The sequence below is a fragment of the Hippoglossus stenolepis genome, chromosome 18 (genome assembly GCF_022539355.2).
Source record: "Hippoglossus stenolepis isolate QCI-W04-F060 chromosome 18, HSTE1.2, whole genome shotgun sequence".
NCBI classification, from domain to species: domain Eukaryota; kingdom Metazoa; phylum Chordata; class Actinopteri; order Pleuronectiformes; family Pleuronectidae; genus Hippoglossus; species Hippoglossus stenolepis.
The window spans coordinates 20,981,318-21,007,562 of NC_061500.1; the positions used below are offsets into that span (position 1 = coordinate 20,981,318).

General features: G+C 41.0%; 2 protein-coding genes across 5 annotated transcripts in view; both read left to right on the top strand.

The window, feature by feature from the left end:
• The first annotated feature begins 1,308 nt into the window (after window positions 1–1,308).
• On the top strand, window positions 1,309–8,369 carry calhm3 (calcium homeostasis modulator 3). Of its 2 annotated transcripts, none has more exons than XM_035185088.2 (5): window positions 1,309–1,419; window positions 1,737–1,885; window positions 5,276–5,403; window positions 5,503–5,630; window positions 6,598–8,369. In XM_035185088.2, the coding sequence occupies exons 2-5, from the start codon at window positions 1,764–1,766 to the stop codon at window positions 7,054–7,056; spliced, it is 837 nt and encodes a 278-aa protein (XP_035040979.1). In that variant the 5' UTR covers window positions 1,309–1,419; window positions 1,737–1,763; the 3' UTR covers window positions 7,057–8,369. The 2 variants fall into 2 exon arrangements, with proteins under 2 accessions (XP_035040979.1, XP_035040977.1); XM_035185086.2 differs by having other exon boundaries at window positions 1,312–1,419; window positions 1,597–1,885.
• Window positions 8,370–25,582: 17,213 nt separating this feature from the next.
• Window positions 25,583–26,245, top strand: part of ncapd3 (non-SMC condensin II complex, subunit D3) — a 60,777-nt gene continuing 60,114 nt past the window's right edge. For all 3 annotated transcript variants that reach the window (XR_004698867.2, XM_035184350.2, XM_035184351.2), the window contains exon 1: window positions 25,583–25,715. Coding sequence is in view for 2 of the 3 variants with exons in the window: in XM_035184350.2 (XP_035040241.1) it covers window positions 25,664–25,715 (52 nt within the window). In the remaining variant the exon portion in view is untranslated. The remainder of the gene's footprint in view (window positions 25,716–26,245) is intronic.

Genomic DNA, 26,245 nt, shown 5'->3' on the forward strand with positions numbered 1-26,245 from the left:
ACACCACACACTGTTAATGTGTGTGGTATGTCTGTGAATTCAGATGTGATAGGTGTCTGTGTCATGTGTGGTGTGTTCACCCGAACGATGTGCCAGGCGGCTGCAGATCGGTTTCTCCCCCTCCTCCACTCCACCAGGCAGTCAATCTGAGGTTGTTGTCATTCTTTTGTGGCAATCCTTGGCCCAATGTCCCTTTCTGTCGCAGATAAAACATACGTCCTCAGATGAAGGCGTACGGAGCCCCTCGTCCTCGTCTGAATCATCCTCCTCCTCTGCCGCGCCCTTGCATTGGAGCTGCCGACTGGAACATAGTCAGTGTGGCTTGGTGCAGTTCCTTGCTTCTCTGGCCTGTCTTGGCTTTCTCCTTTTCTTTCAAATTGGAAGATGCAAGACTGGGGTTATTGGACAATGAGGTGGACCTGGATTCTGCAGTTGGAACAGATGGAATCCTTGGTGGATTGACTGGTGGAGCTGGTTGTAGTGCAGGTGGAGCTGCTGCAGCCACTGCTGCTCCTTGTAGCTGCTGGGGTTGTTGTCTTCTCTGCGGAGTGGAGTCGAGGTTGATATCTCTTTTAACCACACACGAAAACCCTTCCAATTTGCAATGAATCTCTTATTTTCCTTTTCATTCTCTGGCTCTTTCTTTCCTGTCCAGTTGTGTTCTGAAAATGCTGGAGTTGATTCAAACTAAAACCACATTCTTTTATCCAGAAAGAAAGTTGGTTGCAAGATGATTCCGCATGAAGTTAACATTAGAACTGCAGGATTTATCATCCACAGAGCCAAATTCAGATTCCCCTTAACTTCCCTCACTTTGATTCTTACCCATATCGAATTTTAAGTAAATAGGTCAAAGGTCAATTTTAGGAAAAATCGTTTTTTTATCAAAATATATTGGGAGTTTTATTATTATTATTAACGGGCATAAACATAAATTGCCCAGCAATTTCCGCTGCTACCATGGCAGCTCATGTGTCTTTCTTTCTCTTCTGTCTCATGTGTTTGTCCTTTGTCCTGGCTGCTTTTTCTGCTGCATTTTAATCCAGAGAGAGTAACTGGCCAACTAAACTCAGTTGTGACAATCCACTTTCCCTGGTTCAGCTGGAGGTGCTCTGACGAGCCACCTCCACACATTTATATTGCCATTACATGCAGAGGGTGGTGGTATGCCGTTCCAAATACTTTGAAGTTGATTTTGGGGCCCATTCAGTTATTCAATAGAATAAGATGAAGTCTTCCTGGTAATTACTGCTGTGGCTCCTCCTCAAGGTGTGGCCACAAAGGTGTATCCATGCATTCTGCTACTCACTAGATCACTACAGGATTCACTCCATAGCTGGTATCTTCACATAAAGGCTCAGGCTGTCTACTTAATTTGTAAACTTGTGGATTCAAGAATATCTTGGCTCATATTCTGAGGTAGGATTGAATGTTTACAATTTTAAGTACGTAATTTAAAAATTACTGTAATATTTTACAGGAACTAAAACAATTTTAGCTGCAGGAATTATATGTCATACTAATTATGTTTTCATTGTTAATTAAATTAGAAACCCCAACATCTTCCTCTGCATTCTTTTTCAACATACATTTAAGCTATGGAGCGTCTGAAGTTAGTTTTGCAGTACTTCCAGTCCAACTCTGAGTCGATCTCCAATGGTATCTGTATCATCCTGGCCTTGGTCAGCGTCAAGATCTACACCAGCTTTGACTTCAACTGCCCATGCCTTCCTCAGTACAACAAACTCTACTCTCTGGGAGTGATGATCATCCCACCCATCATTCTGTTTTTTCTGGGGGTCCTGGTCAACAAACATGCAGGCATCATGACTGACGAGTGGATGCGACCCATCGGGAACAGATCTAAAAATCCTGCTGTGGTGAAGTGAGTCAAAACTTTAATATAATTTAATGAAAAAAATAATTACCAATTAATGTAAGTTCAGTTAATTGCAGCAATATCATTGATTGATACCAGGTGAAAGCCATTAGTAAATTTTCTCCCTCAGTCTATTCTCAGTCATAATGAAGAGGCGGTTAAAAAACCCACTGGTGCTCTGGCCATATTTCACCTTTTACCATATGAATAATATATACTGTACATCCAGTCCTGTAAAGCAAAAACAAGTCACTATTATGACTTTATAGCACAGCCTAGGCTAAACTGAAAAACTGTAAAACACCATTCCTACACAACTACAAATATTAAAATATTACACTGTGCACCGCTGACTTTTTCACTCAGTCCATTCTAAGAAATATGTTTCTAAGAATATACTTCCTCCCCCGTATGAGTCAAACGGGATGGCACTCGTCTCTCAGCCCCACCCAGCCGATACCAGTCCAGCCTCCGAACCCACCACCACCGCTCCCCAACACCACCCCTCCACACCGAACGTGACACCAAGCAGACATGTTGCTGAGCTAGCAGCTTGTTAGCTACCACAGGCTAACCACAACAAACAACAATGAAAAAAACACTGCAGCGTGGAGGGATGCAAGGAAGAGAATGTGTCCGTGCACATTCCTCCCAAGAACGTTACTGTTCAAGACCACCGGTTACGCTTTATTTCTTCTGACGTGCTGTGTCGTTGTACTCACTACGGAGTAAAGTCTACGTTACTCTGTATTGAAACTCCATTGTGAAACTCCGTACTGTAACTCGGGACGTTAATCCTACATTGGCCGACTGTCCTGCTAAAGCTTGAACAAACATGAGGACGGTGTAACTTACCGTTCAGAAACATCCTGTTGTAACCGACTGTAAATATGTGGCTGGTCTAATATAGCTGCAAACATAACGTGACTTTCAGCTGTGTTTACCAGAGAGAGTCAATGCGCCAGAATGAGACCGGTGATAGGCTTGGTCGCGTGTCACTCGAAGTGCAGTCAGCCAATCAGAGGGGCTCAAGAGGCAGGCGAAAACAGCCTGTTCTGTCTGCAGCTCCAGAGAGAGGCAGAAGAAAGGACATGGAAATACCCATTGCAGCAGTTTTTTGGACTTTAAACCACTGATATATCCTCTTATGGGTACCAATAGCTCAAATTAAATCCAAGAAAGTTGTAAAATATGGGCCCATTAATGATGCGGTAAAGGTGCCTAATTGTTCTTGATGGTACAACCAAGTTACAAGGTACCACACTGGGGCGGCAGTGGCTCAGGAGATGGAACAGGTCGTCCTCTGAACAGAAGGTTCAATCCCCGCTGTTTACAGGCTTGTGAACACTGCAGTGTTTCAGGACTCATCCAGGAACCCCATCATGTCCAGCAGCTTTGTTAGTGTTGGTATAGCTTAGGGCTTGTCTCACCTCGTGGGAGCTCAGCAACAGTGCACATGATGTAGCCTCCTGCGATGTTTTATAATAGGTTAGTTGTTGTCTCTGTCAAACCGTGCAAAGAAATGGTTCAGATTGTCAGGGAGAGATATGTTTGCTGTGTGTGTTGGACAGGTGTTGTTACCTCTGTAGTCTGTGATTGCTTTTATGCCCTGCCACATGCACCGGGAGTTCGAGCTGTTGAAATCCTCCTCTATCCGTATTTTGTAGCTGCGCTTTTCTTTTTTAATGCCATTACTTAGATTGTAATTTAATTTTTTATAAGCCCTTAACAGATTCTGAACATCCTTGTTCATCCATGGGATATGGTTGGAGTATGTGCGAATGCTCTTAACAGAAGTAACATTGTCTATGAAGTTGAGGTAGTCCACAAAGGTGGAGGCATAGGTGTTTAATTCTGTGTAGTTGTTGTGAGTGGCCTCAAGGTACCAGTCTGAGAGATCGAACCAGTCCTGTAGTCTGGGCATGGCTCCCCCACTAGCCATACTCTGACAGTCCATACTGTGGGCTTTATAGTGGTGATGAGGGGTTTGTATCCCGGGGTCAGGAACAGAGTAATGCGGTCAATGAGATGGGGAGAGAGCTTTATAAGCATTCGCTATGTTGCAATAAAAATGATCTAGTAGCTTACTGTCTCCTTTACTTGGCCCCTCATAGAAAATTGCTGCCCATAGGGACACTGTATGAATGTGTGTGTGTAAATGGGTGAATTACAATAAACTGAAATGTAAAGTAGCTTTGAGTGGTCATTAAGACAAAAAGAAAAGAAAGAAAAGCGATATATAAATACTGACCAAATACAGACCATCGCGATGAGAATGTAACATTTCCTTTGTGACGTCATGGAGGTTAGCCAGTCCTAGCTAAGCATAAGCTTCTGGATGGATGTAGGCTTCAGTTAGAAACACAGCGGTAAATCCTCTTGACAGATGAAACGGTCTGCAATTTCTCAGCAATGTTCATGGATGTGCGCCAGGCACGCACATATATGCACACCCCACTGCCTCTCTGTTTCCAGGATTTAGCTGTCCAGTCCAAGCGGTAAACAGTCCGGCCTACTAGCTTTATGGATGTTAGGATTCAGCCAGGTTTCTGTTTAAAAGGTGGTACAGCTGTTCATCTGATGCGAGGAAATCCGCAGTGTCAGCTCATCAAACTTGTTGACTATAAGACTGGGTGTTTGCAACAAACTAGCTAGGTAGCGGTAGCCTGTTCTGTAAGCTCTTTAGCCTAGCATGGATGCAGGGTCACTTGCCTCACTTTTGCTTTCTGTGTCATCTCCGACTGCCCTGTCTCCATGATGAGTTAATCCAGGCAAAACTCTGGTTGTGCTGTCTCACCTGAGTGGTAGTCCTTATTTCATAAGTGGAGATGGAATAAAACCATTTGCTCTAATGACTAACATTTCCTGCAGGCTGTATGTGGTGAGATATAGTCTTAGCTGAATATAGAAATTTAGATGTAGAATAAGGAAAAAGTGGAATATACATGTCCTAATTCAGGCCACTGTGTCCTTGCACACCGCCATCACGCCATTAAGGGCAGAGGATGCCACACCTTGTTGACCCTATGAGACAAATTGTCATTTGTGAATAGGCGCTATACAAATAAAATGTGATTGATTGATTTATTCTAACAAATGTACAATGACTACATAAAAAAATACTTGCGCTTGTAACAGCTAAAACCTTGAGTTCTGGGCCAATTACACATCTTCTAAAGATAATGTGAACTGCTGATGCTAGCGTTCTGTGAATTGTGTTGATTCAGCAGTTGCTGAGTGCACTACACAAACCTTGAAAACACGGACCACAGCAGCAGTCACACTGACTAAAATTATTGCATTTGTGAATGTATTTTCTGGCATATACCTCTGATAATATTACAGTGTTTCCCTCATAGATTTCCCTCATTGAAGTTCTATAATGTTTTACTGCAGGTACCTGTTCTCAGCCATAATCCAGAGGGCCCTGCTGGCCCCAATGGTGTGGATCCTGGTCACTTTGCTTGATGGAAAGATCTTCATCTGTGCCTTCAGTGTGAGTGTAGACCCTGCACTCTTCTCAGGTATCTGTATATTCCCACATGTTAAATAAATGTCATAACAACAATCTATACTGTACAAATATACATCTTTGGTCTGTATATTTTATAATGGGTTCTCAGGTTTGCCCAACAATACAGAACACGATGTGATCAAAATCATGGCAAAAGTCCCCTGTAAGGAGGATGTTATCTTCAGGAACAGCTCTTTCCGCAAAGCAGTGTCTCGTTATGTTCGCTGCTATTCACAAGTAAGGTGTCATACCCTCAGCATGCATCCACTTACAATAGGCTACATACACATCTATGTACTTTTATCCTCATAAAGAATTTCATATGGAAAAAATAAACCCTGAACCAGATCAGGATTACAGCAATAAATAATGAATATTTTGACTTTGAGACTTAAAAAGCAAGTATAAGGTCTGTGATAGTTTGTTTACAAAATGCTCCACTAATTGTGTCACCAGCTGTTGGAGTATTATAAGAAAACTAAAATGGAAATTAAATATTGGTCACATTCACCCATTCCCACATATTCATACATCATTTCTATATGTACACAAGCTTCTTTATCTTCCCATTCACACACTGACAGCACAGCCACCAGGGGTAATTTGGGTTTCATTGTCTTCTGCCCTTTTAGACCTGTGATCAAGATCCACCCTGAGGGATCATATCACAAGTGGACAGCTCTATATGTCAGTTCAAACCTGGCATTAATTTGCATCACAAATGCATCTCCTGAGACCATTTGGGATTAATTAAAGACAAAATTTTGTATTTAAGCCTGTCCGACTATACAAATGTGTCTTGATGAGAATATGTTTGTGTGTGTGTGTCGTGTGAGAGAGAGTGATGGAGAGAACTGAGGTAGTGATCAGATCAAATACCTTCTAAGGAAGGTCCTAAACATTGTGCTCTAAAGAACAGTACACGCATTATCAATCCAAAACCCTTTTTAACACTATCTTTCATATCAGATTACAAGCTGTATATTTAGCATCTGAGACTGCAGTGATGGAGTCCTTTGTAAAATAACCATTGTCATAGCTGATTGGGCTTATATAAGGTGTTTGCACGCACACACAAAAACCATATGTGGGGTATCAGGAACAATTGGAGCTGACTGACAGCCCCTTGTGGGCTTGTCATAGTCATTGCACCACTAAGAGCTTTTGTAGCCTTTGTGTAGCTAAATATCCTCACCCTGTTTAGGCAGTTGGCTGGTCTATCCTTCTCTTCCTGATTGTACTGGGATCACTGGGACGCTTCATCAAGCCTTGTTTTGATGACAATGCCAGCTTCCTGCAGACACGTTACTGGAGCAACTACCTCGACATGGAGCAGAAGCTCTTTGACGAAACCTGTGTACTGCATGCGCGTGACTTTGCCCGGAAATGTGTGGTACAGTTCTTTGAGGAAATCAGGGAGGACACCATAATCCTTCTTCCCCATCCACCCTTCATCACAAGCTCCAAAGAGGAATGGGAGAATGGAGAAGAGGAGAGACTTCATGGGATCACAAAACAGGAGCAGGTGGACCAGCTTTTCAACAAGTGGTACTTCAGTAAACCTGAACTTGACGTGACAAGGATTGCCCACAGACCTAGGACGTGTGTTGCCTGGGAGGACCATGAAGGGATTCTGATATCTAGGACACACAGTGCTGTGTAGTTGCAGGAGAGGCCTATTGTGATCCAAAACTCTTGTTTTAGTTTCTATTGGTCATTTTGTTTGGCCAAGCTGAGAGGTCCCACCCAAGAATAGCTGACTGTTAATCCACTGTTATGAACTATCAATAAGTGTGCTCATATTTAATGGAAGTTTGAACTGTCTGTGAAACTTTGTACTCAATGAACAGCTACTCCATGAACTTCCCCTCACCCTGTGCACAGAACATTCTGGTATGATAAGCAAATGCAAAGGGGTTTAGTTAGTGCAAAATGTCTCGCCCTCACCCTCCCAGGTCTCAAAATTATCTTTTTTTCAACAAAGACAGAATTTATCCTGTAGTTAATGTGTAACTTATTCTATCAATATTAAAGGGTACCAAATGGCATAAAACTGAACAAAACTCTGGACATTTCAGGGAAGATGAAGTAATGATTTAAATAAATCCGATTTATTTCAACAACTTTATTACCAACAAACTGCTTTGCTATATTGTTTCTTTATCATCTTGGGGCAGGCTTCTTAAAATAATGATGGGAAACACCTGTGCATTTACTTCAGAACAAAGGTCCACAGGTCAGTGTATTGTCAGTGCTAGTGTCAGCCTCTTAAGTCTGTCTGAGCTGTTATGTACCTCATCATCAAACTTCAATTATGGATGTTCACTTATTGCTTTGTGACCATGGCTGGACGAATTCACCCACTCTCAATGTGATTCACTTGTTTTGGAGTAAATCATTCAGAAATGATACAAATTTTGAAGACAATGAAAGTTTTCTCCCTGGAAATTGTGTTTGACCAATTGCAACTCCTTGGTTTGCAAGTTTACCTTTTTTAATATAGTCTTTTGACTAAACAATACTAGGGCTATAATCTAAGGCATCATCATAATAGAATAGGTACCAAGTAGTTAAATAATAACTACAGTGATTCATTTTTAATTCTTTGGAAAATCCCAAATTGTTACCCCCTTATTTCATAAATTTACATCTTTTTCCCAAGTACCTACGTATAAGCTTTGGTACATATGGTACTGATACACCATTAGTACAATAGGCTTCATCTTAAATCCAGAGTAATTCTGCTGCATGTTGTAGGCTGTAATCTAAAGCATTACACGCAATATTAGAATTCTTTGTACAACATAGTCCCCACACAAACTAATTGGCACATTTTACATCTCTTTTAATTGTTTTTTTGTTGTTGTTCATTTGCTGTTATTGAGCTGTCAATCGAAAATAGGAAAAACTGTTTAATAAAAAAGCATTCCTGATATGTACTAAACAAATATGAATAATAAAATAAAAACAGAAATAACAGACATTCTACCATGTGGATTAATAAATGTGATGAAAACAAGAATGTATAATGCCTTTCCTTCATACCAATTTTCTTTTGGGTTCTATTTAAGCGGTGCCTGAAAGTGGACAACTCAGTCTTTATTACATATTATTCACGATTATGTTATCTATTTCAAAATCAGGTGAAATATTCATCATATTCTTTTGTTTCTCTTTATTCCTATTGTAGGGCACTGATTTTAAGCTTTAAAACATGGTTTTATTTCTATTTCTTCTCAAGATGACTGGCTGGTTAATGTCAATAAGTCTTTTGGTAGGCCGCAGCTGGTATCCTTCTCCATATATCCCATGTTGAACTTAAATTTGGATACATTTTCATACCTTCCAGCATACGTTTTTTATGTATAAATGCAACGCTCTTACACACTCTCTTCAGTCTCCACTCCACTAGAGAAATGATTCAGAAGTCTCCAAGGTGGTTCCACCAGACCTCGAAATAGCTTCATCCACTCTTGGCCCCGAAGGACAACAATGTGTTTGTGTAAATCATGCTAGTCTTTGATCTAAGTCTTTTGTGGCAGGGATTACTAAAATAAATTTCCCCATAGGACCAAACCATGGTGTGGGATCATTTGAATATGTTTGGATTCGGGCTGCATGGCTGTTTTTCATACAGATTGTTGCCATGGAACCGAGCAACACAGACTGATGGAAACATGCAAATGGCAGACCAAACTTTACATACACACAAAATCATATTTTCTACTTATGTTTGTTTACTTGGCTTTAAACCTTAAATAATAACTAATGTCATATTAACAAGGTACCAATTGTTAGTGTAGGGCATTGCTCTTGGTTACAAACTCACAGGAAGTATCATAAACGTTCAGTTCCTCTCTGTGCTGGGAAACATTGTAGGTGCACAGCAGAGTTCGTCAGTGTATGTATTTTCAGTTCTAAATGGTGGACTTGGAAATAAAATGCAGTGCAGTTGGATTTTCTTCACACTGCGGTTATCCTTTCCTGCATTCCTTACTCCTTCTCCTTCATGTCTTTCCTTGACCACATGAAGTTTTCTATTGGGGTCAAGGAATACCCGTTAGGAAAAGAGATTATTTTGACTTTCCGACAGGTCCAGTTCTCACATGAGAGAGAGGACTGCATTGCATGCCACTAGTGGATGCACGGACAACTGCAGCATAAACTATGAGGTCTGATTGTAGGTGTCTGTCAGTCTGCATGGACGCTAACAACATGGACGATACCATACGTGAGCAAGCATTCGGCAAATTAAGCTGCAAATAGCCATATGATGCAGCAAAAGTGCAAACACCAAGTTACAGATTATGAGAAGTGTAAGAAAAATATTTTGGTACATTCTGAAACAGGTGGGCCAAATTACAATATGGTGGCCCACTCAAATCTGCATAATTAATGTGAGGTACTGCTTTGTCAAGGTGAAATAGAGCATTACTCTTGCTGAGGTATGCACTTTCAGAGCACCCTTTTAGTTACATCTGCCAAGGATGCTATGTTCTCGTTTTGTTTGCCTGTCAGGACTTCTCTTCCTACTTTCATAATCATTAGGGCCCGAGCACCGACGGTGGGAGGCCCTATTGTATTTCGAAGGATTTGTATTTCCCTTTTGGGGCTTTTTCAGGGCATAGACATGCTCAAATTCTCACCAAAGTTTGCAGGAAATTCAAAACCCTAAAAAGTATTTGAATTCTGGAGTAATTTGAAATGGGCGTGGCAAAATGGCTCAACAGCGCCATCTAAGGAAAAGCCCCTCAGTTAGCTTTCACCGATCTTCACAAAAATCGGGACACACGTGTATCATGACCAGACGCACAAAAACGTCTGGAGGTGCATTGTGAAAAACACAACAGGAAGCCCGCCATTTTGGATTTAGTGGCCATTTTCCACATTTTCCACATTTTTACTTTGACGAACTTGTCCCAGGGCTTTCATCAGATCAACTTCATATTGAGATGAATGTCATCTCAACAAGATGGAGATAAAAACTACCTCGAATTTAGATTTTTCGTCACACGGTGTGTGACCGTGGCGTGGCGTCAAATTTTGATTACACGCCATCAAAACACGAGGTTCTGTATCTCGGACATACATGGTCCAATTGACTCCAAACTAGACATGTAAGACAAGAGTCCCGGCCTGATGACATCTACACAGAAATCATTACTTAAGATTCCAGCGCCCCCTGGTGGCAACAGGAAATGTCTTGGTTTTTGCATGTCTTACACTTGGATGTATTCCTCCTCATCCACTGACCGCAACCATGTCAAACTGTGTCAAAAGGGTGTCAAGACATTGATAATGAAGGCATAAGATTACTGTGAGTATTTGTCAAACGCCATATTAGTGGCTTGGCGTTAAAGTTCATCAACTCGCCGTGACACACGAAATTGCTGTAACTTCAGTGTTCAAGGTTCAGTCTCCCTCAAACTACATTCGTGTAACAACAGCCCCGACCTGCAGACATTCAGATGGTTTTAAGGAATGGGCGTGCCAAAAAAACTGAATAGCGCCCCCTAAAGTCTAGTCCCGGCACCACGATTGGCCGACATGCACAAAAATCGGTAGGGCCATGTGTCTTTTCATAACAAACAAAAAAGGTCTCTTGGATAGATATGCTAGACAAAACAGGAAGCCCGCCATTTTGGCTTTAGTGGCAATTTTGACCATTTTAGACATTTTTACTTTGACATACTCCTTTTAGGGCTTTCATCAGATCAACTTCAAATTCGATTAGTGTCATCTCAACAAGATGGAGATATAAACTACCTCGGTATATATGATTTCATCACACGGTGTGACCGTGGCGTGACGTAGAATTTTGATGATTCGCCAAAAAAGAGGGATTTATTATAACTCCTCTCTGCATTGTTCCATCAGCCTCAAACCTCATTCACACATTCACAGTCCCGCCCTGATCAGATCCATGTGTCAATATTGACTCATCATTACAGCGCCACCTGCTGGCTACAGGAAGTGGCATGTTTCATACTTTGATGCACTGCTCCTGGCTGCTTTACAATATGCAGCTCAAATGAGCTGAGACAAGTCATAGGACCATGGTCAGAATTGTCACATTTCCTCAAACCGTGTAAACATTGTGGTGCGGCGAAGATTCATCCTTCGCCAAAGGAGACGATGTTGTCATAACTCCACTGTGCATTGTCCTATCACCACCAAACTTCTGTCACATGATCAGAGTCCAAGCCTGAACAGCTCTATGTGTCAATATTTCCTCAGCATCATAGCGCCACCTACTGATTCGCCATGAAACAGGAAGTACTTTGTAAATACACTCTGCATTATCCAACCGGCCCCCAATTTCTGACCTATGCTCACAATCCTGACCTGAACAGCTCCATATATTAATATTAGTGCAGAATCATAGCGCCACCTACTGATCAGTGTGAAAATTAAGTTGTTGTAACATTGTCCAATTGACTTAAAATTGCTCACACTACATCAGAGCCCCTACTTGAACGGATCTATTAGTCTTTATGTAATAATAGTGATGGCGCCACCTACTGGCAACAGGAAGTAAGCTTTGTTTTACAACTATCATTAGATATACATAAAATTTCTGTTTAGCCCGTGGCTGTGTTTATTGTCTTAGCACCTGCACATCAGATAGACATACACTTCTTCACTAACAGTGATGACACAAGCTTGCGTCCCTACTTAGCGCTTCAGCGCCTCACAGTGGCATAATAATGATACTGCACCCCCAGTGAAATTACATACAGAACAGTACAGCCTGACACAATCCTTCTGTAACAACTGAGGACACATGTGAACACTTACTCTTAACACCCCCACTTGTACTCAGGTTGCAGTACTTCAAAGATTAAATGTGGACCTCTTCACACATTTTAAACTCCAAAAATGTTTCCTGCAAGCTTCTTCAGTTTCAACTTAGTTACAGGTTTAGTCATATTATCTGCCACCATCTCTTCAGTAGAGCAATACACCAGAGTTACTTTCCCCTCATTCACAGTAGATCTTATGAAATGGTACTTTATGTCCATGTGCTTACACCGCTGACTACTTACAGGGTTTTTGGCTAGGGCGATTGTTCCCTGATTGTCCTCATACACTATTGTTTGTGTGTATTTGTAATCATTGATACCTTCCAGTAGCTGCTCTAGATATATACACTCTTGTATGGTTGAGGCCAGAGCCATGTATTCCGCCTCACAAGTGGAGAGCGCTACTGTAGGCTGTTTCCTAGTCTTCCATGAGACTAAAGTGCTGTTCTTACTGAGGCTTACACAGTATCCTGTGGTACTACGCCTGTCAGTGGTATCTGCTGCCCAGTCGGCGTCACTGTAGGCTAGTAGACCTAGCTTCTCACTGTTGTTTCTTCTGAAACACAACTCTCTTTTTGTAGTGCCCCTGAGGTACCTTAGTATGTGTTTCACAGTACACCCACTGCTCCTCTGTAGGCTCAGCAAAATACTGTGATAGTTTACTTATCACAAAGCTCAAATCTGGCCTTGTACATGTGGTCAGGTATATAAGGCTGCCTACCGCCTCTCTGTACATCCTGACATCATCCATTTTTACTGCATTGTCGGTATAGTCTAGTTTCTGATCACAGGGCATTTCTCTGGGTCTATAGTTTTGCATATTAAACCGCTCCAGTATCTTGTTAACATAATTTTCCTGTGACATCTTTACACATCCATCAGACTGATTGAAATCGATACCCAGACAGTGCTTTAGCCTGCCTAAATCTTTCATTTAAAATTTGTCTGAGAGAATCCCTTTCACTCCCTTCAATATTTTTTCATTGCTAGCTGCAATTATCAGGTCATCGACCCATATAATTATTATCACCTTCCCTTCTTCTGTCTCTTTGGCATAGACACAGTGGTCTGCTGAGTTTTGTGTGAAATTATTTTCAGTTAGACAATCGTGCAAAATCCTATTCCAATTTCGGCCAGATTGTTTTAGACCATAAAGGGATTTTTCCAGCTTACACACTAGATCTTCATCTTTTTCTTCCTAACCCTCTGGTTGGTCGATGTAGATTTCATAATCTATGTCAGCTGATGTCATAGCCTCCTTAAATGTCTGTGGGAGGCCACATACTGCTCTATAGCATTAGTCTATGGTAGTATGAATCCCATCACTATCACTGTCATCAGTTACAAAGTCCTGTAAGTGACTCGGTTTCCTCCTGTCTCTGGTCGGTTACCTCCCCCTCTCAGATTCACCATTGTCACACTTGGTTGGGTTTGGTTACTGTCGTCAGACAGAGTTACTGGACCATCACTTTGTGCACTTTGACTTCGTATGCTTGGCTCCTGAGCATTCTCTGTCCTCTAATTAACCCCCTGTGTGATCCTGCTAGCCCTAGGCTGCATCACACTGTCATAGTGATCATTTTGGTCTGGCTCAAGTGTCTGTGTCTGTTTCTCTACAGTTACCTTGCTCACAAACTTAACTAGCCTGTGCTTTTGTACTTTATCAGTATCTGGGTGATAGACCAAATACGTGGGGCTGTTTTTGTCATAACCCACAAAACGTCCCTGGTAACACCTGGAATCCACTTTTCCCTTGTCTTGTTTGTATGTGTAACATACAGACCCAAACTTCTGCATTGTAGATAAGTTAGGCTTTTTATCAGTCAGCATTGGGTAAGGGGTTTGCCCTGTACGTCTATTAAAGCATCTGTTACGTACTATGGCCGCTGTTTGGACTGCGTAATTCCATAGCTGTTTTGGTAGCTGACTTTCAACTAGCATACACCTACCCATCTCAAAAAGAGTACGCCAGGCCCTCTCAGCGGTACCGTTCTGGTGGGGTGAATACGGGGATGATGTCTCATGTCTAATCCCGTTTTTCCTCAACAGCATTTGGAAATCTCTGCTTGTGAACTCCGTGCCGTTGTCAGACCTAATACATTTCACTTCCCCGTATGGGGCTGTATCTGCTAGAAATTTTTCCGTTGCCTGTACTGTGTCTCACTTTTTGTTTTTAGAAAATATACAAACACTGCGCTTGAGTAGTCATCAGTGAATGACTACACATATTTATAACTTTCTATTGATTCTGTAGTTACCGGACTGGCTAGGTCCGTGTGTACCATTTGTAAGGGAGCCTTTGCTCTTCTATCAGGGTTTCTATTTCTGGTTTGGGCAAATTTACCCTGAATACATACCTCACATTCTTGGTCGGGCCTATCTGTCTTGCCCTTAATCTGCATACCTTCAACCACATTTTGCAACTTTAAGACATCTTCATAGTTACAGTGGCCTAATATCTCATGCCACATCTGTATATCGTGATAAGCGTTGCACTTGTCACTATTCTCACCTTCAGTGTGTAAATAATACAACCTGTTATGCACATGAATGTTGAATATGGTACCGTCTTTGTGTATCAAAACGTCTTTTTCCTGTTTGAAGACGACCGTGGCTCCGCTGGTGGTCGCTGCCTTCACTGAGAAGATGTCCTGGGGGTAGGACGGTATAAACAACGCCTTTCTCAGCGTTGTGGTATGTCTTCGTCCTCTACTGTCAACCAGGCAAACTTCTGCATCTCCCTTGCGTTGTGCGACGCCGTTGCACAGGGTACCGTCTGCCAACTCTACACAGTGTGTCTCTGGCTTGAACTTGTCGTCAAAGTTTTTGAACTTGGTTATGTCCGTGATGATGTGTGAGCTAGCTCCTGTGTCGACCATCAGGCCCCTCTCCTGGATGCTGCGTGCTGGCTGCCGCTGGATCCCCGTATTTTTGTCTTTGGCGACGGCGCGTAATCTGCGCCGTCGCCACTGTGGTGTATTTAGTTAACATGGATCATGTTGACACGTGTGTAAAACATAATGACAGGTTTAAAGCTAGCGGCGCCTGATTTCTGGACTCTCAGACTCCCTAAGTGTTATTACAATATGTTACTTGTTAGTTCTCTCCTCCCGAGAATGCTCTTTGGCCTGTTAGATGGAGAGGTTCCCATCTTCAAGTAAGAAGCATGTTTTGAATTAGATGCCCCTATGTATGATGTCATTTTATCTCAAGTTTTGGGCGTAAACAAGTTCCCTATATGAATGCTTGTCCGGCACCGGTGACTCAGACTTCTGAATTGGCCGAGAACGTCTCCGGGTGTGCCGGTACCCGTCCTGACCTGTAACTTCTGTGTAATAAACCTTATTATACAAGCAAGAACGGTGTCCGCGGAGATTCCTTCATCATCATCTTCAACATCACTGCTGCTTAAAATATACGACAAATTTGGCGTCACGAACTCTGGACGTGCTGTGGCCTGCGGCATCTCCAAGACCTTCACACACGGTGAGCATTTCTCACTTGACTGGATGCTGGTTCGTTCATTGAAGCTGTTGTGTGCCTGCTGTCTGGTCACACCGTAAAGAACCTTTTCTTTTTTATGGACATGTCATGTTGTGTTGATGTTTGAAGTGAAGCTCCGTGCTAAATTTGATTTTATTTGCGTCGTATACGACGCAAATAAAGGGGGGATTATTATAAGAGAAGATAAAAAGTGAAGAAAGGAAATAACATAAATACAAGAGATGTATTGTATGTGTAGAATAGCTTCATTGTAACGATAAGGTGAGCTAAATAACATTGTGCGAGATTAATGAAGATTGGGCCCTCAACTTCTTAACGGTAAGACATGTGTAGATTAGTCACTGCGTGACAGTTGGCTTTGACATAGTCAGGAATTGAGTTAAAAAGAGAAAATTGGGATAATCCTGGATCCAGGAAATTTGAATAAATAAATGTAAACAGTGATAAGGGACAGAGTAATGAGAGAGAAATAGGATCAAAGAGATGATCAGGGAAAGACGCCGCAGAATCTGGATATAGAAGCCCTCAGGAAGAGGAGCTGTTAGAATGGGCCGCAAAACCTCACCACAGGTCAGTTTAATAAACTGGAGATTGTAGAATTAAAAATTCGATTGTATGTTCTCACTCTGAACATTTGTTGACGAACAGTGTTTGGTGCAGCCTCTCATCGAATATTTACATCTCATAGGTAGCATAAATTTAAAAGAATAAGAGAGAAAAGTGCGCGGCAAAAAGCATGCTATAGGAATGTATGGTATGAATGAGTTGTTTTTGGGAATTTAAGATGAGTGCTGTTTGTGTTTTTGGGTTGAATTTGCAGTGTTTTTCATTGTGTGGCAATGTGTGTGCGTTCATGAACAGGGAGACATCTCCCAGCCGTACCCTGGTGTGTGTGTGACACGTGGTCACTACTGTGTTCCAGCTGTGTGTGACAAATTGCAGCAGGGGTTGGTCTATGTGGTTTAGGTTAATAAATAAGATTTTATGATTGAATAAACATATATAGGTTGTGGTTGATAACGGGAAATTTGATAACTTATAAGGAAAGATATTTTGCTTTCTGTATTAAATAAAACAATGAGCCTCTTCCAGAGGACGTAATGAATTATGTGGGTCTAGCTTTCCCTCCCTCCACTCGCCCCCACCTTCCCCATGTTTTTCTTCGGATCTCTCCTCGGCTCCCCTGAGAGAGAGACCGCCTGTGTGAAAGAATTCAGAAAAGAGGGGGAGAAAGGGGGGTTGTAAATTTTCTAAAACATGAGTACAACGACATGAGGAGAGACTTTCATGCTCTCACCTCTGTGATTAACACCCTCTTGTGAGACGCAGGGGCAGAGTCACAAAGTTTAAAAAAAAAAAAACAACAGAAAACAATTCTTTAATGGGGTTTAGTTTAAGCTAAAAAAGACAGCTGGTTTGTTTGTTTGTGGGACAGCGAGATTGTGCAGACAGTATTAGGAAATAATATTGTTTGTTTGATTCAGCTAGATTGGAGATGTTTGTAGTTCTAAAAATTCTTTAACCGCTAAAACTTTTTGTTTCATTTGGTTTTCATTAAATTCTACAATGCTTAGTTAGGGGTTTAATTTGGGAACAAATTGAGTTTAATTTGACATTTTGGACTTTAAATACTGGATAATGATAATTTTGATAGAAGGAGAGATAGTTAGAATTTGGTTTTAAGGTGATAACGAGAGGAAATTGGTTGCATTGATTAGAGAATACAAATATGCTGGTATCAAGAGTGTGAACATCTACACTACGGGCTGGTATAAATAAGAATAACATATCTGTTTTTCCTCACTGGGACTGACACATGTGCTGTGTGCAGGCAGAGAGTCATACAGATATATATTGGTTTATGAAAGGACTGTTGAGTTATTAATACAGCCATGAATAAATAAACTATTGAGAACTTTAAAGATATTATTGGAGTGAAATAAACTAAATTATATATTGATGATGCATGGTATGGGATTATTACTGGTATTTAAAGAAGAAAAACATCTATTGACCTAAATGCTGGCAGATAACATGTGCAAATGTGTGCAAATCATACTGAATCGCTTATGATGCTGTTCAAAGGACCTAATGGGTTCATAGGATACTAAATCATTGCCTGTTTCTTTCCCTTATCCATTTACGGTGAGTGGGAATTGAGGCCGGTGCATCACACAGATTGAGGCTTGCTGACGTCTGCGTGTGCAGCTCCTGTCTCCAGTCTGATCAAGGCCAGTACAGTTTATCCAAAAATAAATAAAATAAATAAATAAATAAATAAATAAATAAATAAATAAATAAAAGGCTTGGCAACGGACTGACCAGTTAATGCATTTAATTAATTAATGTAATATGATTGTTTGGTCTAAACTCTGCTGTCAGTTGCAGATGTAAGTTTTATTGTTTGTGCGTGGCTTATTCTGATCTGTGCTGTGTTGGAGATTCACTATTGTGACTGTTTGATGATTTGAGGTGAATATTGGTTGATAATTAGGTGATTGTCTTGCTGCGACTAAGAGCACATTTGGTGACAGTCAGTCACATGTGGGAGTGCGTGATCTTTTTGTCAAATATTATAAGCGGACTTTGGGTTGTGCTATTACATCAATGAGCTTTTGATTCCTTTGGAGTTGGCAAATCAATTTCATTTTTATTATTGGCTGTGGTGTCTTAATGGTTTTGATACATTGATTGATTGATTTGTTAATTGTTTGATTGGTTAGTTGGTTGATTGATTGCTGATGATTGTTGATTGATTGATTGATTGATTGATTGCTTAATTGGTTAATTGGTCGATTTGTTAATTGTTTGATTGATTTGTTGGTTGGTTGGTTGATTGATTGATTGATTGGTTTATTGATTGATTGATTAGTTAATTGGTTAATTGGCGGATTTGTTAATTGTTTAATTGATTGATTGGTTAATTGGTTGGTTGATTGGGGGAAGAGGGGGAGATAAGTAATCTAAATAGCTTTAAGTAGTTTTAATCTTAGCAATTACTTTTTAATTTACAATAAGGGAACATAAGGAAGCCGTTACAATGGGGAAAAAGGGCACTAAAAGTCCAAAAGTAATTACTCCTGTTGATGTAGTACAGAAGAATAATCCTTTAGTTAAAGGCATCGCAAACATTGCAAAAATATCGGAAAAATGGCATAAATTCTGGCCTGAAATTGACCAACCATGGCCAGTAGAGGGGACTCTTAACCCAGATGTAATTATAATAATGGAGGTACTTGTGTCCACATACAAGGAAAGGATGGAAAATGAGAAGGTGGACAAGGAAAAGATGGAAAATGAGAAGGTGGACAAGGAAAAGATGGAAAATGAGAAGGTAGACAAGGAAAGGATGGAAAATGAGAAGGTGGAGAAGGAAAGGATGGAAAAGAGAGGAGATGATACCACTAATGACAGTGAGAATGGAGACAGCGATGAAGATTTGGAGACCAGGACTCCTTCATCTTCAAGAAGGTTTTGTCCTGCGACATCCAGTAATGAAATAAAAGAGGACTTACGGAGGACTTTAAGAGAGGTCGAAAGAAGTATGGACCGATGCTCCTATGACTTGGGAAAAACTAGTAATCCAGAAAGACAAAGAACACTGGTGAACCAGTTAGAGGAGTTGCAGATACGGAAGGAAGAGCTGCAGAAAGAAGGCATGAAAAATGCATTGCGCTCAAGAAAACAGTTGACACTCAAGAAGATGTTTCCAGTGGTCATCCGAGGGCAGAGTTTGGAGTATAAGCCTTGGCAGAGTACAGATATGTCAAACATACTTGAGAAGTTACCTACTCTTCAAGATGGAGCACATTATTGGATTTCGAAGTTGGAAGAGATTATGGTGGGAGAACAACCTGCCATTGGAGATATTAAGAGACTCTTGGCTAATCTCCTTGGAGTTCATGCTATGGGAGAGATTCTACAGAAAGCTGGACTTAATCGATATGTGGGAACTGCTGTGAATGATTCAGAGCTGTTTTCTGCAAATAGAGGTCGAGCGTGGAGAGCGCTGAAAGATACATTTCCGACAAACGTACATCCTGACAACATTTTTATTGAACCACTGGGACAGGAAGAAAACCCGAGGGCCTATGTGTCGAGAGCTCATCAAGTGTGGAGAAATATCACAGGAAATAACCCGAATTTGAATCAAATGGAGCAGTCAATTTTGCGAGCCAGAATACAGAAGGGGTTGCCCCTATCAGTGAGGAGCAAACTGGCAGAGGTGGTTGGTCTTGGAAGCATGGCAAAGGGTGTCTATACGGATCATATAGCCCATCAAGTGGTGCTGTATAGGAAAAAGGAACATGACCAGAAAGAACAGGACCAAGAGACCCTCAGAAAACTCAATCAAATACAACTGGTGGATAATAAGAAGATGGAGAAGAAGCAGGCTCTGGTTATGCAGAATCAGGCTCCACTAAATCAACCATTACCACAACTACAGCCGAACCAGGTTCAGCTCCAATCGTTCCAGCCATCATCGGTGGTTCCAGTTGTCTCCTACCCACAGCCAACTTTTGGTCAAGCGCAGAATTGGAGAGGAAGGGATCAAGGAAATTTCGGAAGAGGAAGAGGAGGAAGGTTTAATCCAAATTTTCAACAGCGTTCAGAAGAATGTTATAATTGTGGACAATTAGGACACTTTGCCCGTGAGTGCAACAAGTCAGGAGGGAATTTCAGAGGGAACTCCAGAGGAAACTTCAGAGGAGGATTCAGGGGCCAATCAGGGCCACCCAGGGGACCGGTGAACCCATACAGAGGCCCGGAACCAGGATTCTAGAGATGCCCTGAAGACTCGAAAGGGGGGTGTCAGCTGATTTCTGGACTCTCAGACTCCCTAAGTGTTATTACAATATGTTACTTGTTAGTTCTCTCCTCCCGAGAATGCTCTTTGACCTGTTAGATGGAGAGGTTCCCATCTTCAAGTAAGAAGCATGTTTTGAATTAGATGCCCCTATGTATGATGTCATTTTATCTCAAGTTTTGGGGCGTAAACAAGTTCCCTATATGAATGCTTGTCCGGCACCGGTGACTCAGACTTCTGAATTGGCCGAGAACGTCTCCGGGTGTGCCGGTACCCGTCCTGACCTGTAACTTCTGTGTAATAAACCTTATTATACAAGCAAGAACGGTGTCCGCGGAGATTCCTTCATCATCATCTTCAACATCACTGCTGCTTAAAATATACGACATCACCTTTTTCTTCAGAGACTTTTCTCGCGCCATCCTGTCTGTCTTTACGCCTTCAAGTGGCGTCTTTGTGTGTGTCACTTTTGCAGCGACTACACCATGTCTTCTGCCGACATGCTCTCGCTCTGTGGCCTTTGGTGTCACACTTAAAACACACCATATCTGCGTCTTCATTGTTCCTGTCATATGCACTTTGCTTGGCTGGCCACCGTCCGGGTCTAGCTTCAGTCTTCATCACATTAGCACTCGACTCTGCCGTGCTTAATTTTTCAGTGTCTTCGAAACTTCGTAGTTTTGTTTTGAACTCAGCAAACGTTATGTTATCATTACTATGTGCCACGTGTATTGCAAATGTTCTAAACTCCTCAGGCAGTCCTTTTAAGACCATAGCTATCAGTAGGCCATCGCCTAACGTATCACCTGCGCTGTGATGGTGGTTTCTGCCCTTATGATATAGTCGTGACACTTTCTCTGCTTGTCTTCTGAAGCGATGTCAACATGGTGTACAAGTTGATTATCCAAGGTTTTCCCCTCCCGGAATAATACCCCCTTAATATCTTCAGGGCTTCTCTTGCATTGTCGGGCGCATCCCTCATAATCAGCGAGAGGCTTTTATCGTCTAAAAGTTGAATTAGCTCAGCATACGCATCAGCATTTTTCTTGCCGTCTGCCGCTACCTCACTTCACTGTTTGGTTCTTTCAGAATCGGATTCTTTAACCCTAATAGGTGAAGGTGTCCCAACACTTTGGTCTCCCACAGTTCATACTTAGTCTCATCTCCGTTGAACAAAAGTCGAGGCAACCTGCTTGTTCCTTGATGATCCATGGTGTTAGCTTGTCTTGCTATCCCATCAGCACGCGGTTCATTGCGACCTTCTGACGGCGATAAACATCAAACGTTCCTTCCGAATGACTCCTGGGCCCATAACCTTTTGCGTTAATGATGGCAGCTTCTTCTGCGTTGCACTCGGCGAGAAAACACTTGATGGAGAGGGTGAACTGTTTAGCCCGTGGCTGTGTTTATTGTCTTAGCACCTGCACATCAGGTAGACATACACTTCTTCACTAACAGTGATGACACAAGCTTGCGTCCCTACTTAGCACTTCAGCGCCTCACAGTGGCATAATAGTGATACTGCACCCCCAGTGAAATTACATACAGAACAGTACAGCCTGACACAATCCTTCTGTAACAACTGTGGACACATGTGAACACTTACTTATAACAGGTATGTTTAGTGGACTGATATTTATGAGATTGTGCAATTTGGTTATATTGAACTTAAATGTGGTTTTATAATGAGACTGTTGGCTGAGGTATGCGCTCCCTGAGTGTCATTTTAGTAGTGAGATGAAATGTTTATAGTGAGACTATATAATTTCTGAAAGAAAGAAAAAAACAACAATTTCCCTTTCTGAATTAATTTGCAACAGGACACATTCTTTCTTAAATCCAGGGTTTTGGGGCCACAGCCAAATCTTTTTTGTAAGCTAGTATGGTTAGTAATGTCGGGTTTTGTTGAAGCAGGTGGACCCAAAAAATGCTGAACAAGAAAAGTGTAACAAAAAGTGCCCTTTAATCAAGACTAGGTTGACAAAAAATGCACAAAACAGAAAAAGCACTGCAAAACTAGAAAAAAAAGGACTGTAGTGACTATCGATTCAATTCAAATGTTCCAACATAGTCGCTTGCATAGGTGAAAAAGAATGTTCTTGACGCGTATACATTGAGTGAATGTCCAAACAATTCCATAACTTTGGGTGAAGTTCCCATTTATTGCAGACTGAAGGTTACAGACAAAAATGAATTACCGTGATGAAATGAACGTGAAATGATGATTTGTTGTTTTAACAGAGTTACTAGATTTATGTTCCATTGTATTTGCTGGTTACGATTACGCTTACGTTTACATTTACGTTTACGGTAAGAACCGTATGTTCCCTGCCACCTATGCTCTGATTTCTTCCTGTTCAACTATGACCTTTAAACACCTGACCAACATCACCTGACCAGTGTTACCTCATAATCAAGTGCATACTACCATCTAGTGGTAAAAATGTTAGACTACAAACATATACACACACAACTATTTACATACATTTAGAATATAGAATAAACATGCTAAATGGCTCCTACACACCGGCCCCATAATTGTGTGGGTGTGCACCTCAATTACCCTATTAGGACAATGTATGTAGGTGACATAGTAGTCATCCTGGATCCTAGTGCTCCAAGTGGTTCCTGGCTTATGGGAAAAGTAACCAAGACCTATCCTGAAAAGAGCGGTCTGGTCCTCTCTGTGCAATTGAGAACCAAGACAGGCTACCTGGACAGGCCTGTCACTAAACTCTGAATGCTATTGGAGGCATACGTCCTGGTGGTAAAGACCAGATTCCAACTTGACTTTGTGCTAGTAACCTCTAATCAAAAGAAGATTGAAGATTCACACATGCACATACACCTTTTGGCTCCTTTTTGATTGTCTTAAAAGGGTAATTGAGGTGCACACCCACACAATTGTGGGGCCGGTGTGTAGGAGCCATTTAGAATATAGAATAAACATGCTAAATGGCTCCTACAAGGACTCAAAAAGGCTAAACTGAAAAAACATGGAAACACTAGGAAAACACAAAGAACGCACAAGTGAGGGAAGGGAAAGCAAAGAGACTTATATACACAGGGGAGGCAAGGGTAATTGGATACAGGTTAAACAGATGAGGAACAGGTGCAGACAATGACAAGAGCGCAACAGGACAAAGACAGGATGTTAAGTAGAAAACACAAGGGGAGCAAAAAGTACAAAATAAAACAGGAAAACTGAAAACTCAGGGAGAAAACAAATCCAAACACATGAAAACAAAGGTACAGGCAAAAACAAACAAAGAGTCGATAATCAAACCAAAACAACAAATCCAAAATACTCTCAGTAAAAGAAGCAAAGTCCATGTAATGAGTCCAGAGTCTTGACAAATAAATGTTAAAAATTATAGGCCAGCTAGTTTGATGTTTTCCTTTTCACTAACTTCTGAAGATAACTGTATCCATTTATTTCCTTAAGGGCTAAGTGAGCGATGTGGTGAAGCATTTGTGTTCAAGAATACAGTAGCAGGATATACAGATGAGTGACAAATAAAAGTAACAGCCATTCTAGCATGATATTTAGAATGATCATCAACTTTTCATCAACATTTAGAGCAATGGTTCTAACCTATTTAGTCCAACCAGTCCCTTTCCGCTCACATTAAATAAAATCAAGGCTAATTGTCTTCCCTGAATATCAATGTTGATTATTAATACCTCCACCAAGGAGGTTATGTTTTCTTTTTTTATGTCTGTCTGTTAACAGGATTACAAAAAAAACAATTTGGTGGACGGACACGGTGCGAGTCAGGAAATATCTGCTCCTATTTGCCCTTATTCAAAATAATAATAATAATTATTAGTAGTATTATTCGAAGTATTAGTATTGTTATTATTAAAGCTGCAAGCAGCAATGGTTGGGCCCTCTCAGTCATGGTGGGCTGCAACTGATGAATGATGATGATGAAAAGCGTTTTCAATTATATGCTTATGCTTTTTGGAGATCAGTTATATCCCACTCAAGTTACTATTCACAGTAACAACATTTTGATCACGGGCTCCCAAACTTTTGTATAACATTGTAATTTTCTCTAACATACTGTTTGTTTTATCCTCAATGTAGGGGTTAAGGTTGAAATTGTGTGTATTATCCTAGTCATTGTTTTTATTAGTGAAACAGAACACTTTGCAACAGGGTGGAAAAAGTATTAAAACAAGAAGGGTACCGGCCGTTGCGGGAGCACCCGAGGATGGAGCTGAGGCAGCATATATGTCTCGGTGCATGTATGCGGGAGGTTTACAATTCTACAAGTATAATAATAAAGTGCCCTTTCATGTAATATTGGTTTATGTCATTTGTAAATCCACCAATTAACATACACATAAACAACCATTGAATAAAAAAATATGTTAGCATTTCCTAATCTACACTCAAACCAATAAACTACATTAAACTGCATTAATACAAGCTTATGAAGTTCATGTGTCGTGCAACGCCCTGCCACTAAGAGAAGGAAACTGAACATCTAGTATTCATATTAACATCATCTAGGCTGAAAATCTATTTCAGTACTCTATGATAGACCAATAAATACACTGGTGGCATAACATTGAACAGCTTTAAGCAGCACTCTGTATCTCTACTCAGATTTCCATGGCTGTGTGCCCAAATGAAGGTCAAACAAAAGCTCTTCAAGTTTATTTTTCCTTTAAAAAGCACACAAAATCAGTATAAAGTAAAAAAACTTTTTACAGAAAACAAGAAAAAACCAAAAACAATATATATATATATATATATATATATATATATATATATATATAGGATGTTTCTCTAGGTGTGTATGAGTCGCGCTGCAATTACACTGCCGAAACACAATTTGCGGTAGAGTTTCTATGCTTGTGTTGAGTGTCTTCCGGTTTCTGGTCCGCTTATTTACAATTCTCTCTTGTCTCTGTTTAATTCAGAACAAGGGCGAGTTCTAAGCGGATCGTGTTGGGTTTGGAGAAATTGCCTATTTGATCGCACCCCTCACTATTTCACTGCGCATGTGTGAAAATCTATTTCTTCTGATCAACACTCCATACCAGCTGGTGGCGGTAATGCACCAAATGGTTTGCCAACCGCTAATAAAAGCCAAAGGAAATAGAGGAAGTCCATTTGTGGCGGACTGATTCAAAGTATAAGCAAAATGGAGTTAATCTCTGCGCTGAAGTTTCTTAAACTACATCAAGTACCAGAAGGTAAGTCTAAACTTTATCTTTCTTGTACGCACCCTTTTCTTTTTATTCAATGGCGGTACGTTCTTTTTCGCTTTGGGTGCTAACGTCGCCGTTTCCATGGTCCTGGTGTATAGGAAGAATTGCATCCGCATATCAAGTTAGTCGATACCGTTTGCTTTGGAAGCTATTACGCCCGGTGATCCTGATAAATTGGTGATAAACGTTAACTGGTGAAATTTGTTAGCATTTCGGCATATCGGGACAAATTCAAAATGTTCGCAGATTCGTCGTATCAGTTAAAAATTGCGTTCGTCAAAACTCGCGTTAAAAATGTAATAAGTTTTGATATGGGATTTGAAGCCCTCGTAACAAAGAATATTCAAAAACCCGATGCTGCTAAAGGTGAGACATGTACACCTAGTGAAGGTCGATCTTAAATATTATTTATGCTATTGTGACGGAACATAACACACATGAGATATCCACAAGGGATTCAGCAAAGACATTTAAGTGTGGAAGCATTACATCTTCCATACTGAACAAAATATTAT

Excerpts from the sequence above, each read along its gene's own strand:
- calhm3 (XM_035185086.2), top strand. The coding sequence starts at position 1,599 with ATGGAGCGTCTGAAGTTAGTTTTGCAGTACTTCCAGTCCAACTCTGAG. Across the intron at positions 5,404-5,502 it reads AGACCCTGCACTCTTCTCAG|GTTTGCCCAACAATACAGAA; the intron begins GTATCTGTATAT and ends ATGGGTTCTCAG. Across the intron at positions 5,631-6,597 it reads ATGTTCGCTGCTATTCACAA|GCAGTTGGCTGGTCTATCCT; the intron begins GTAAGGTGTCAT and ends CACCCTGTTTAG.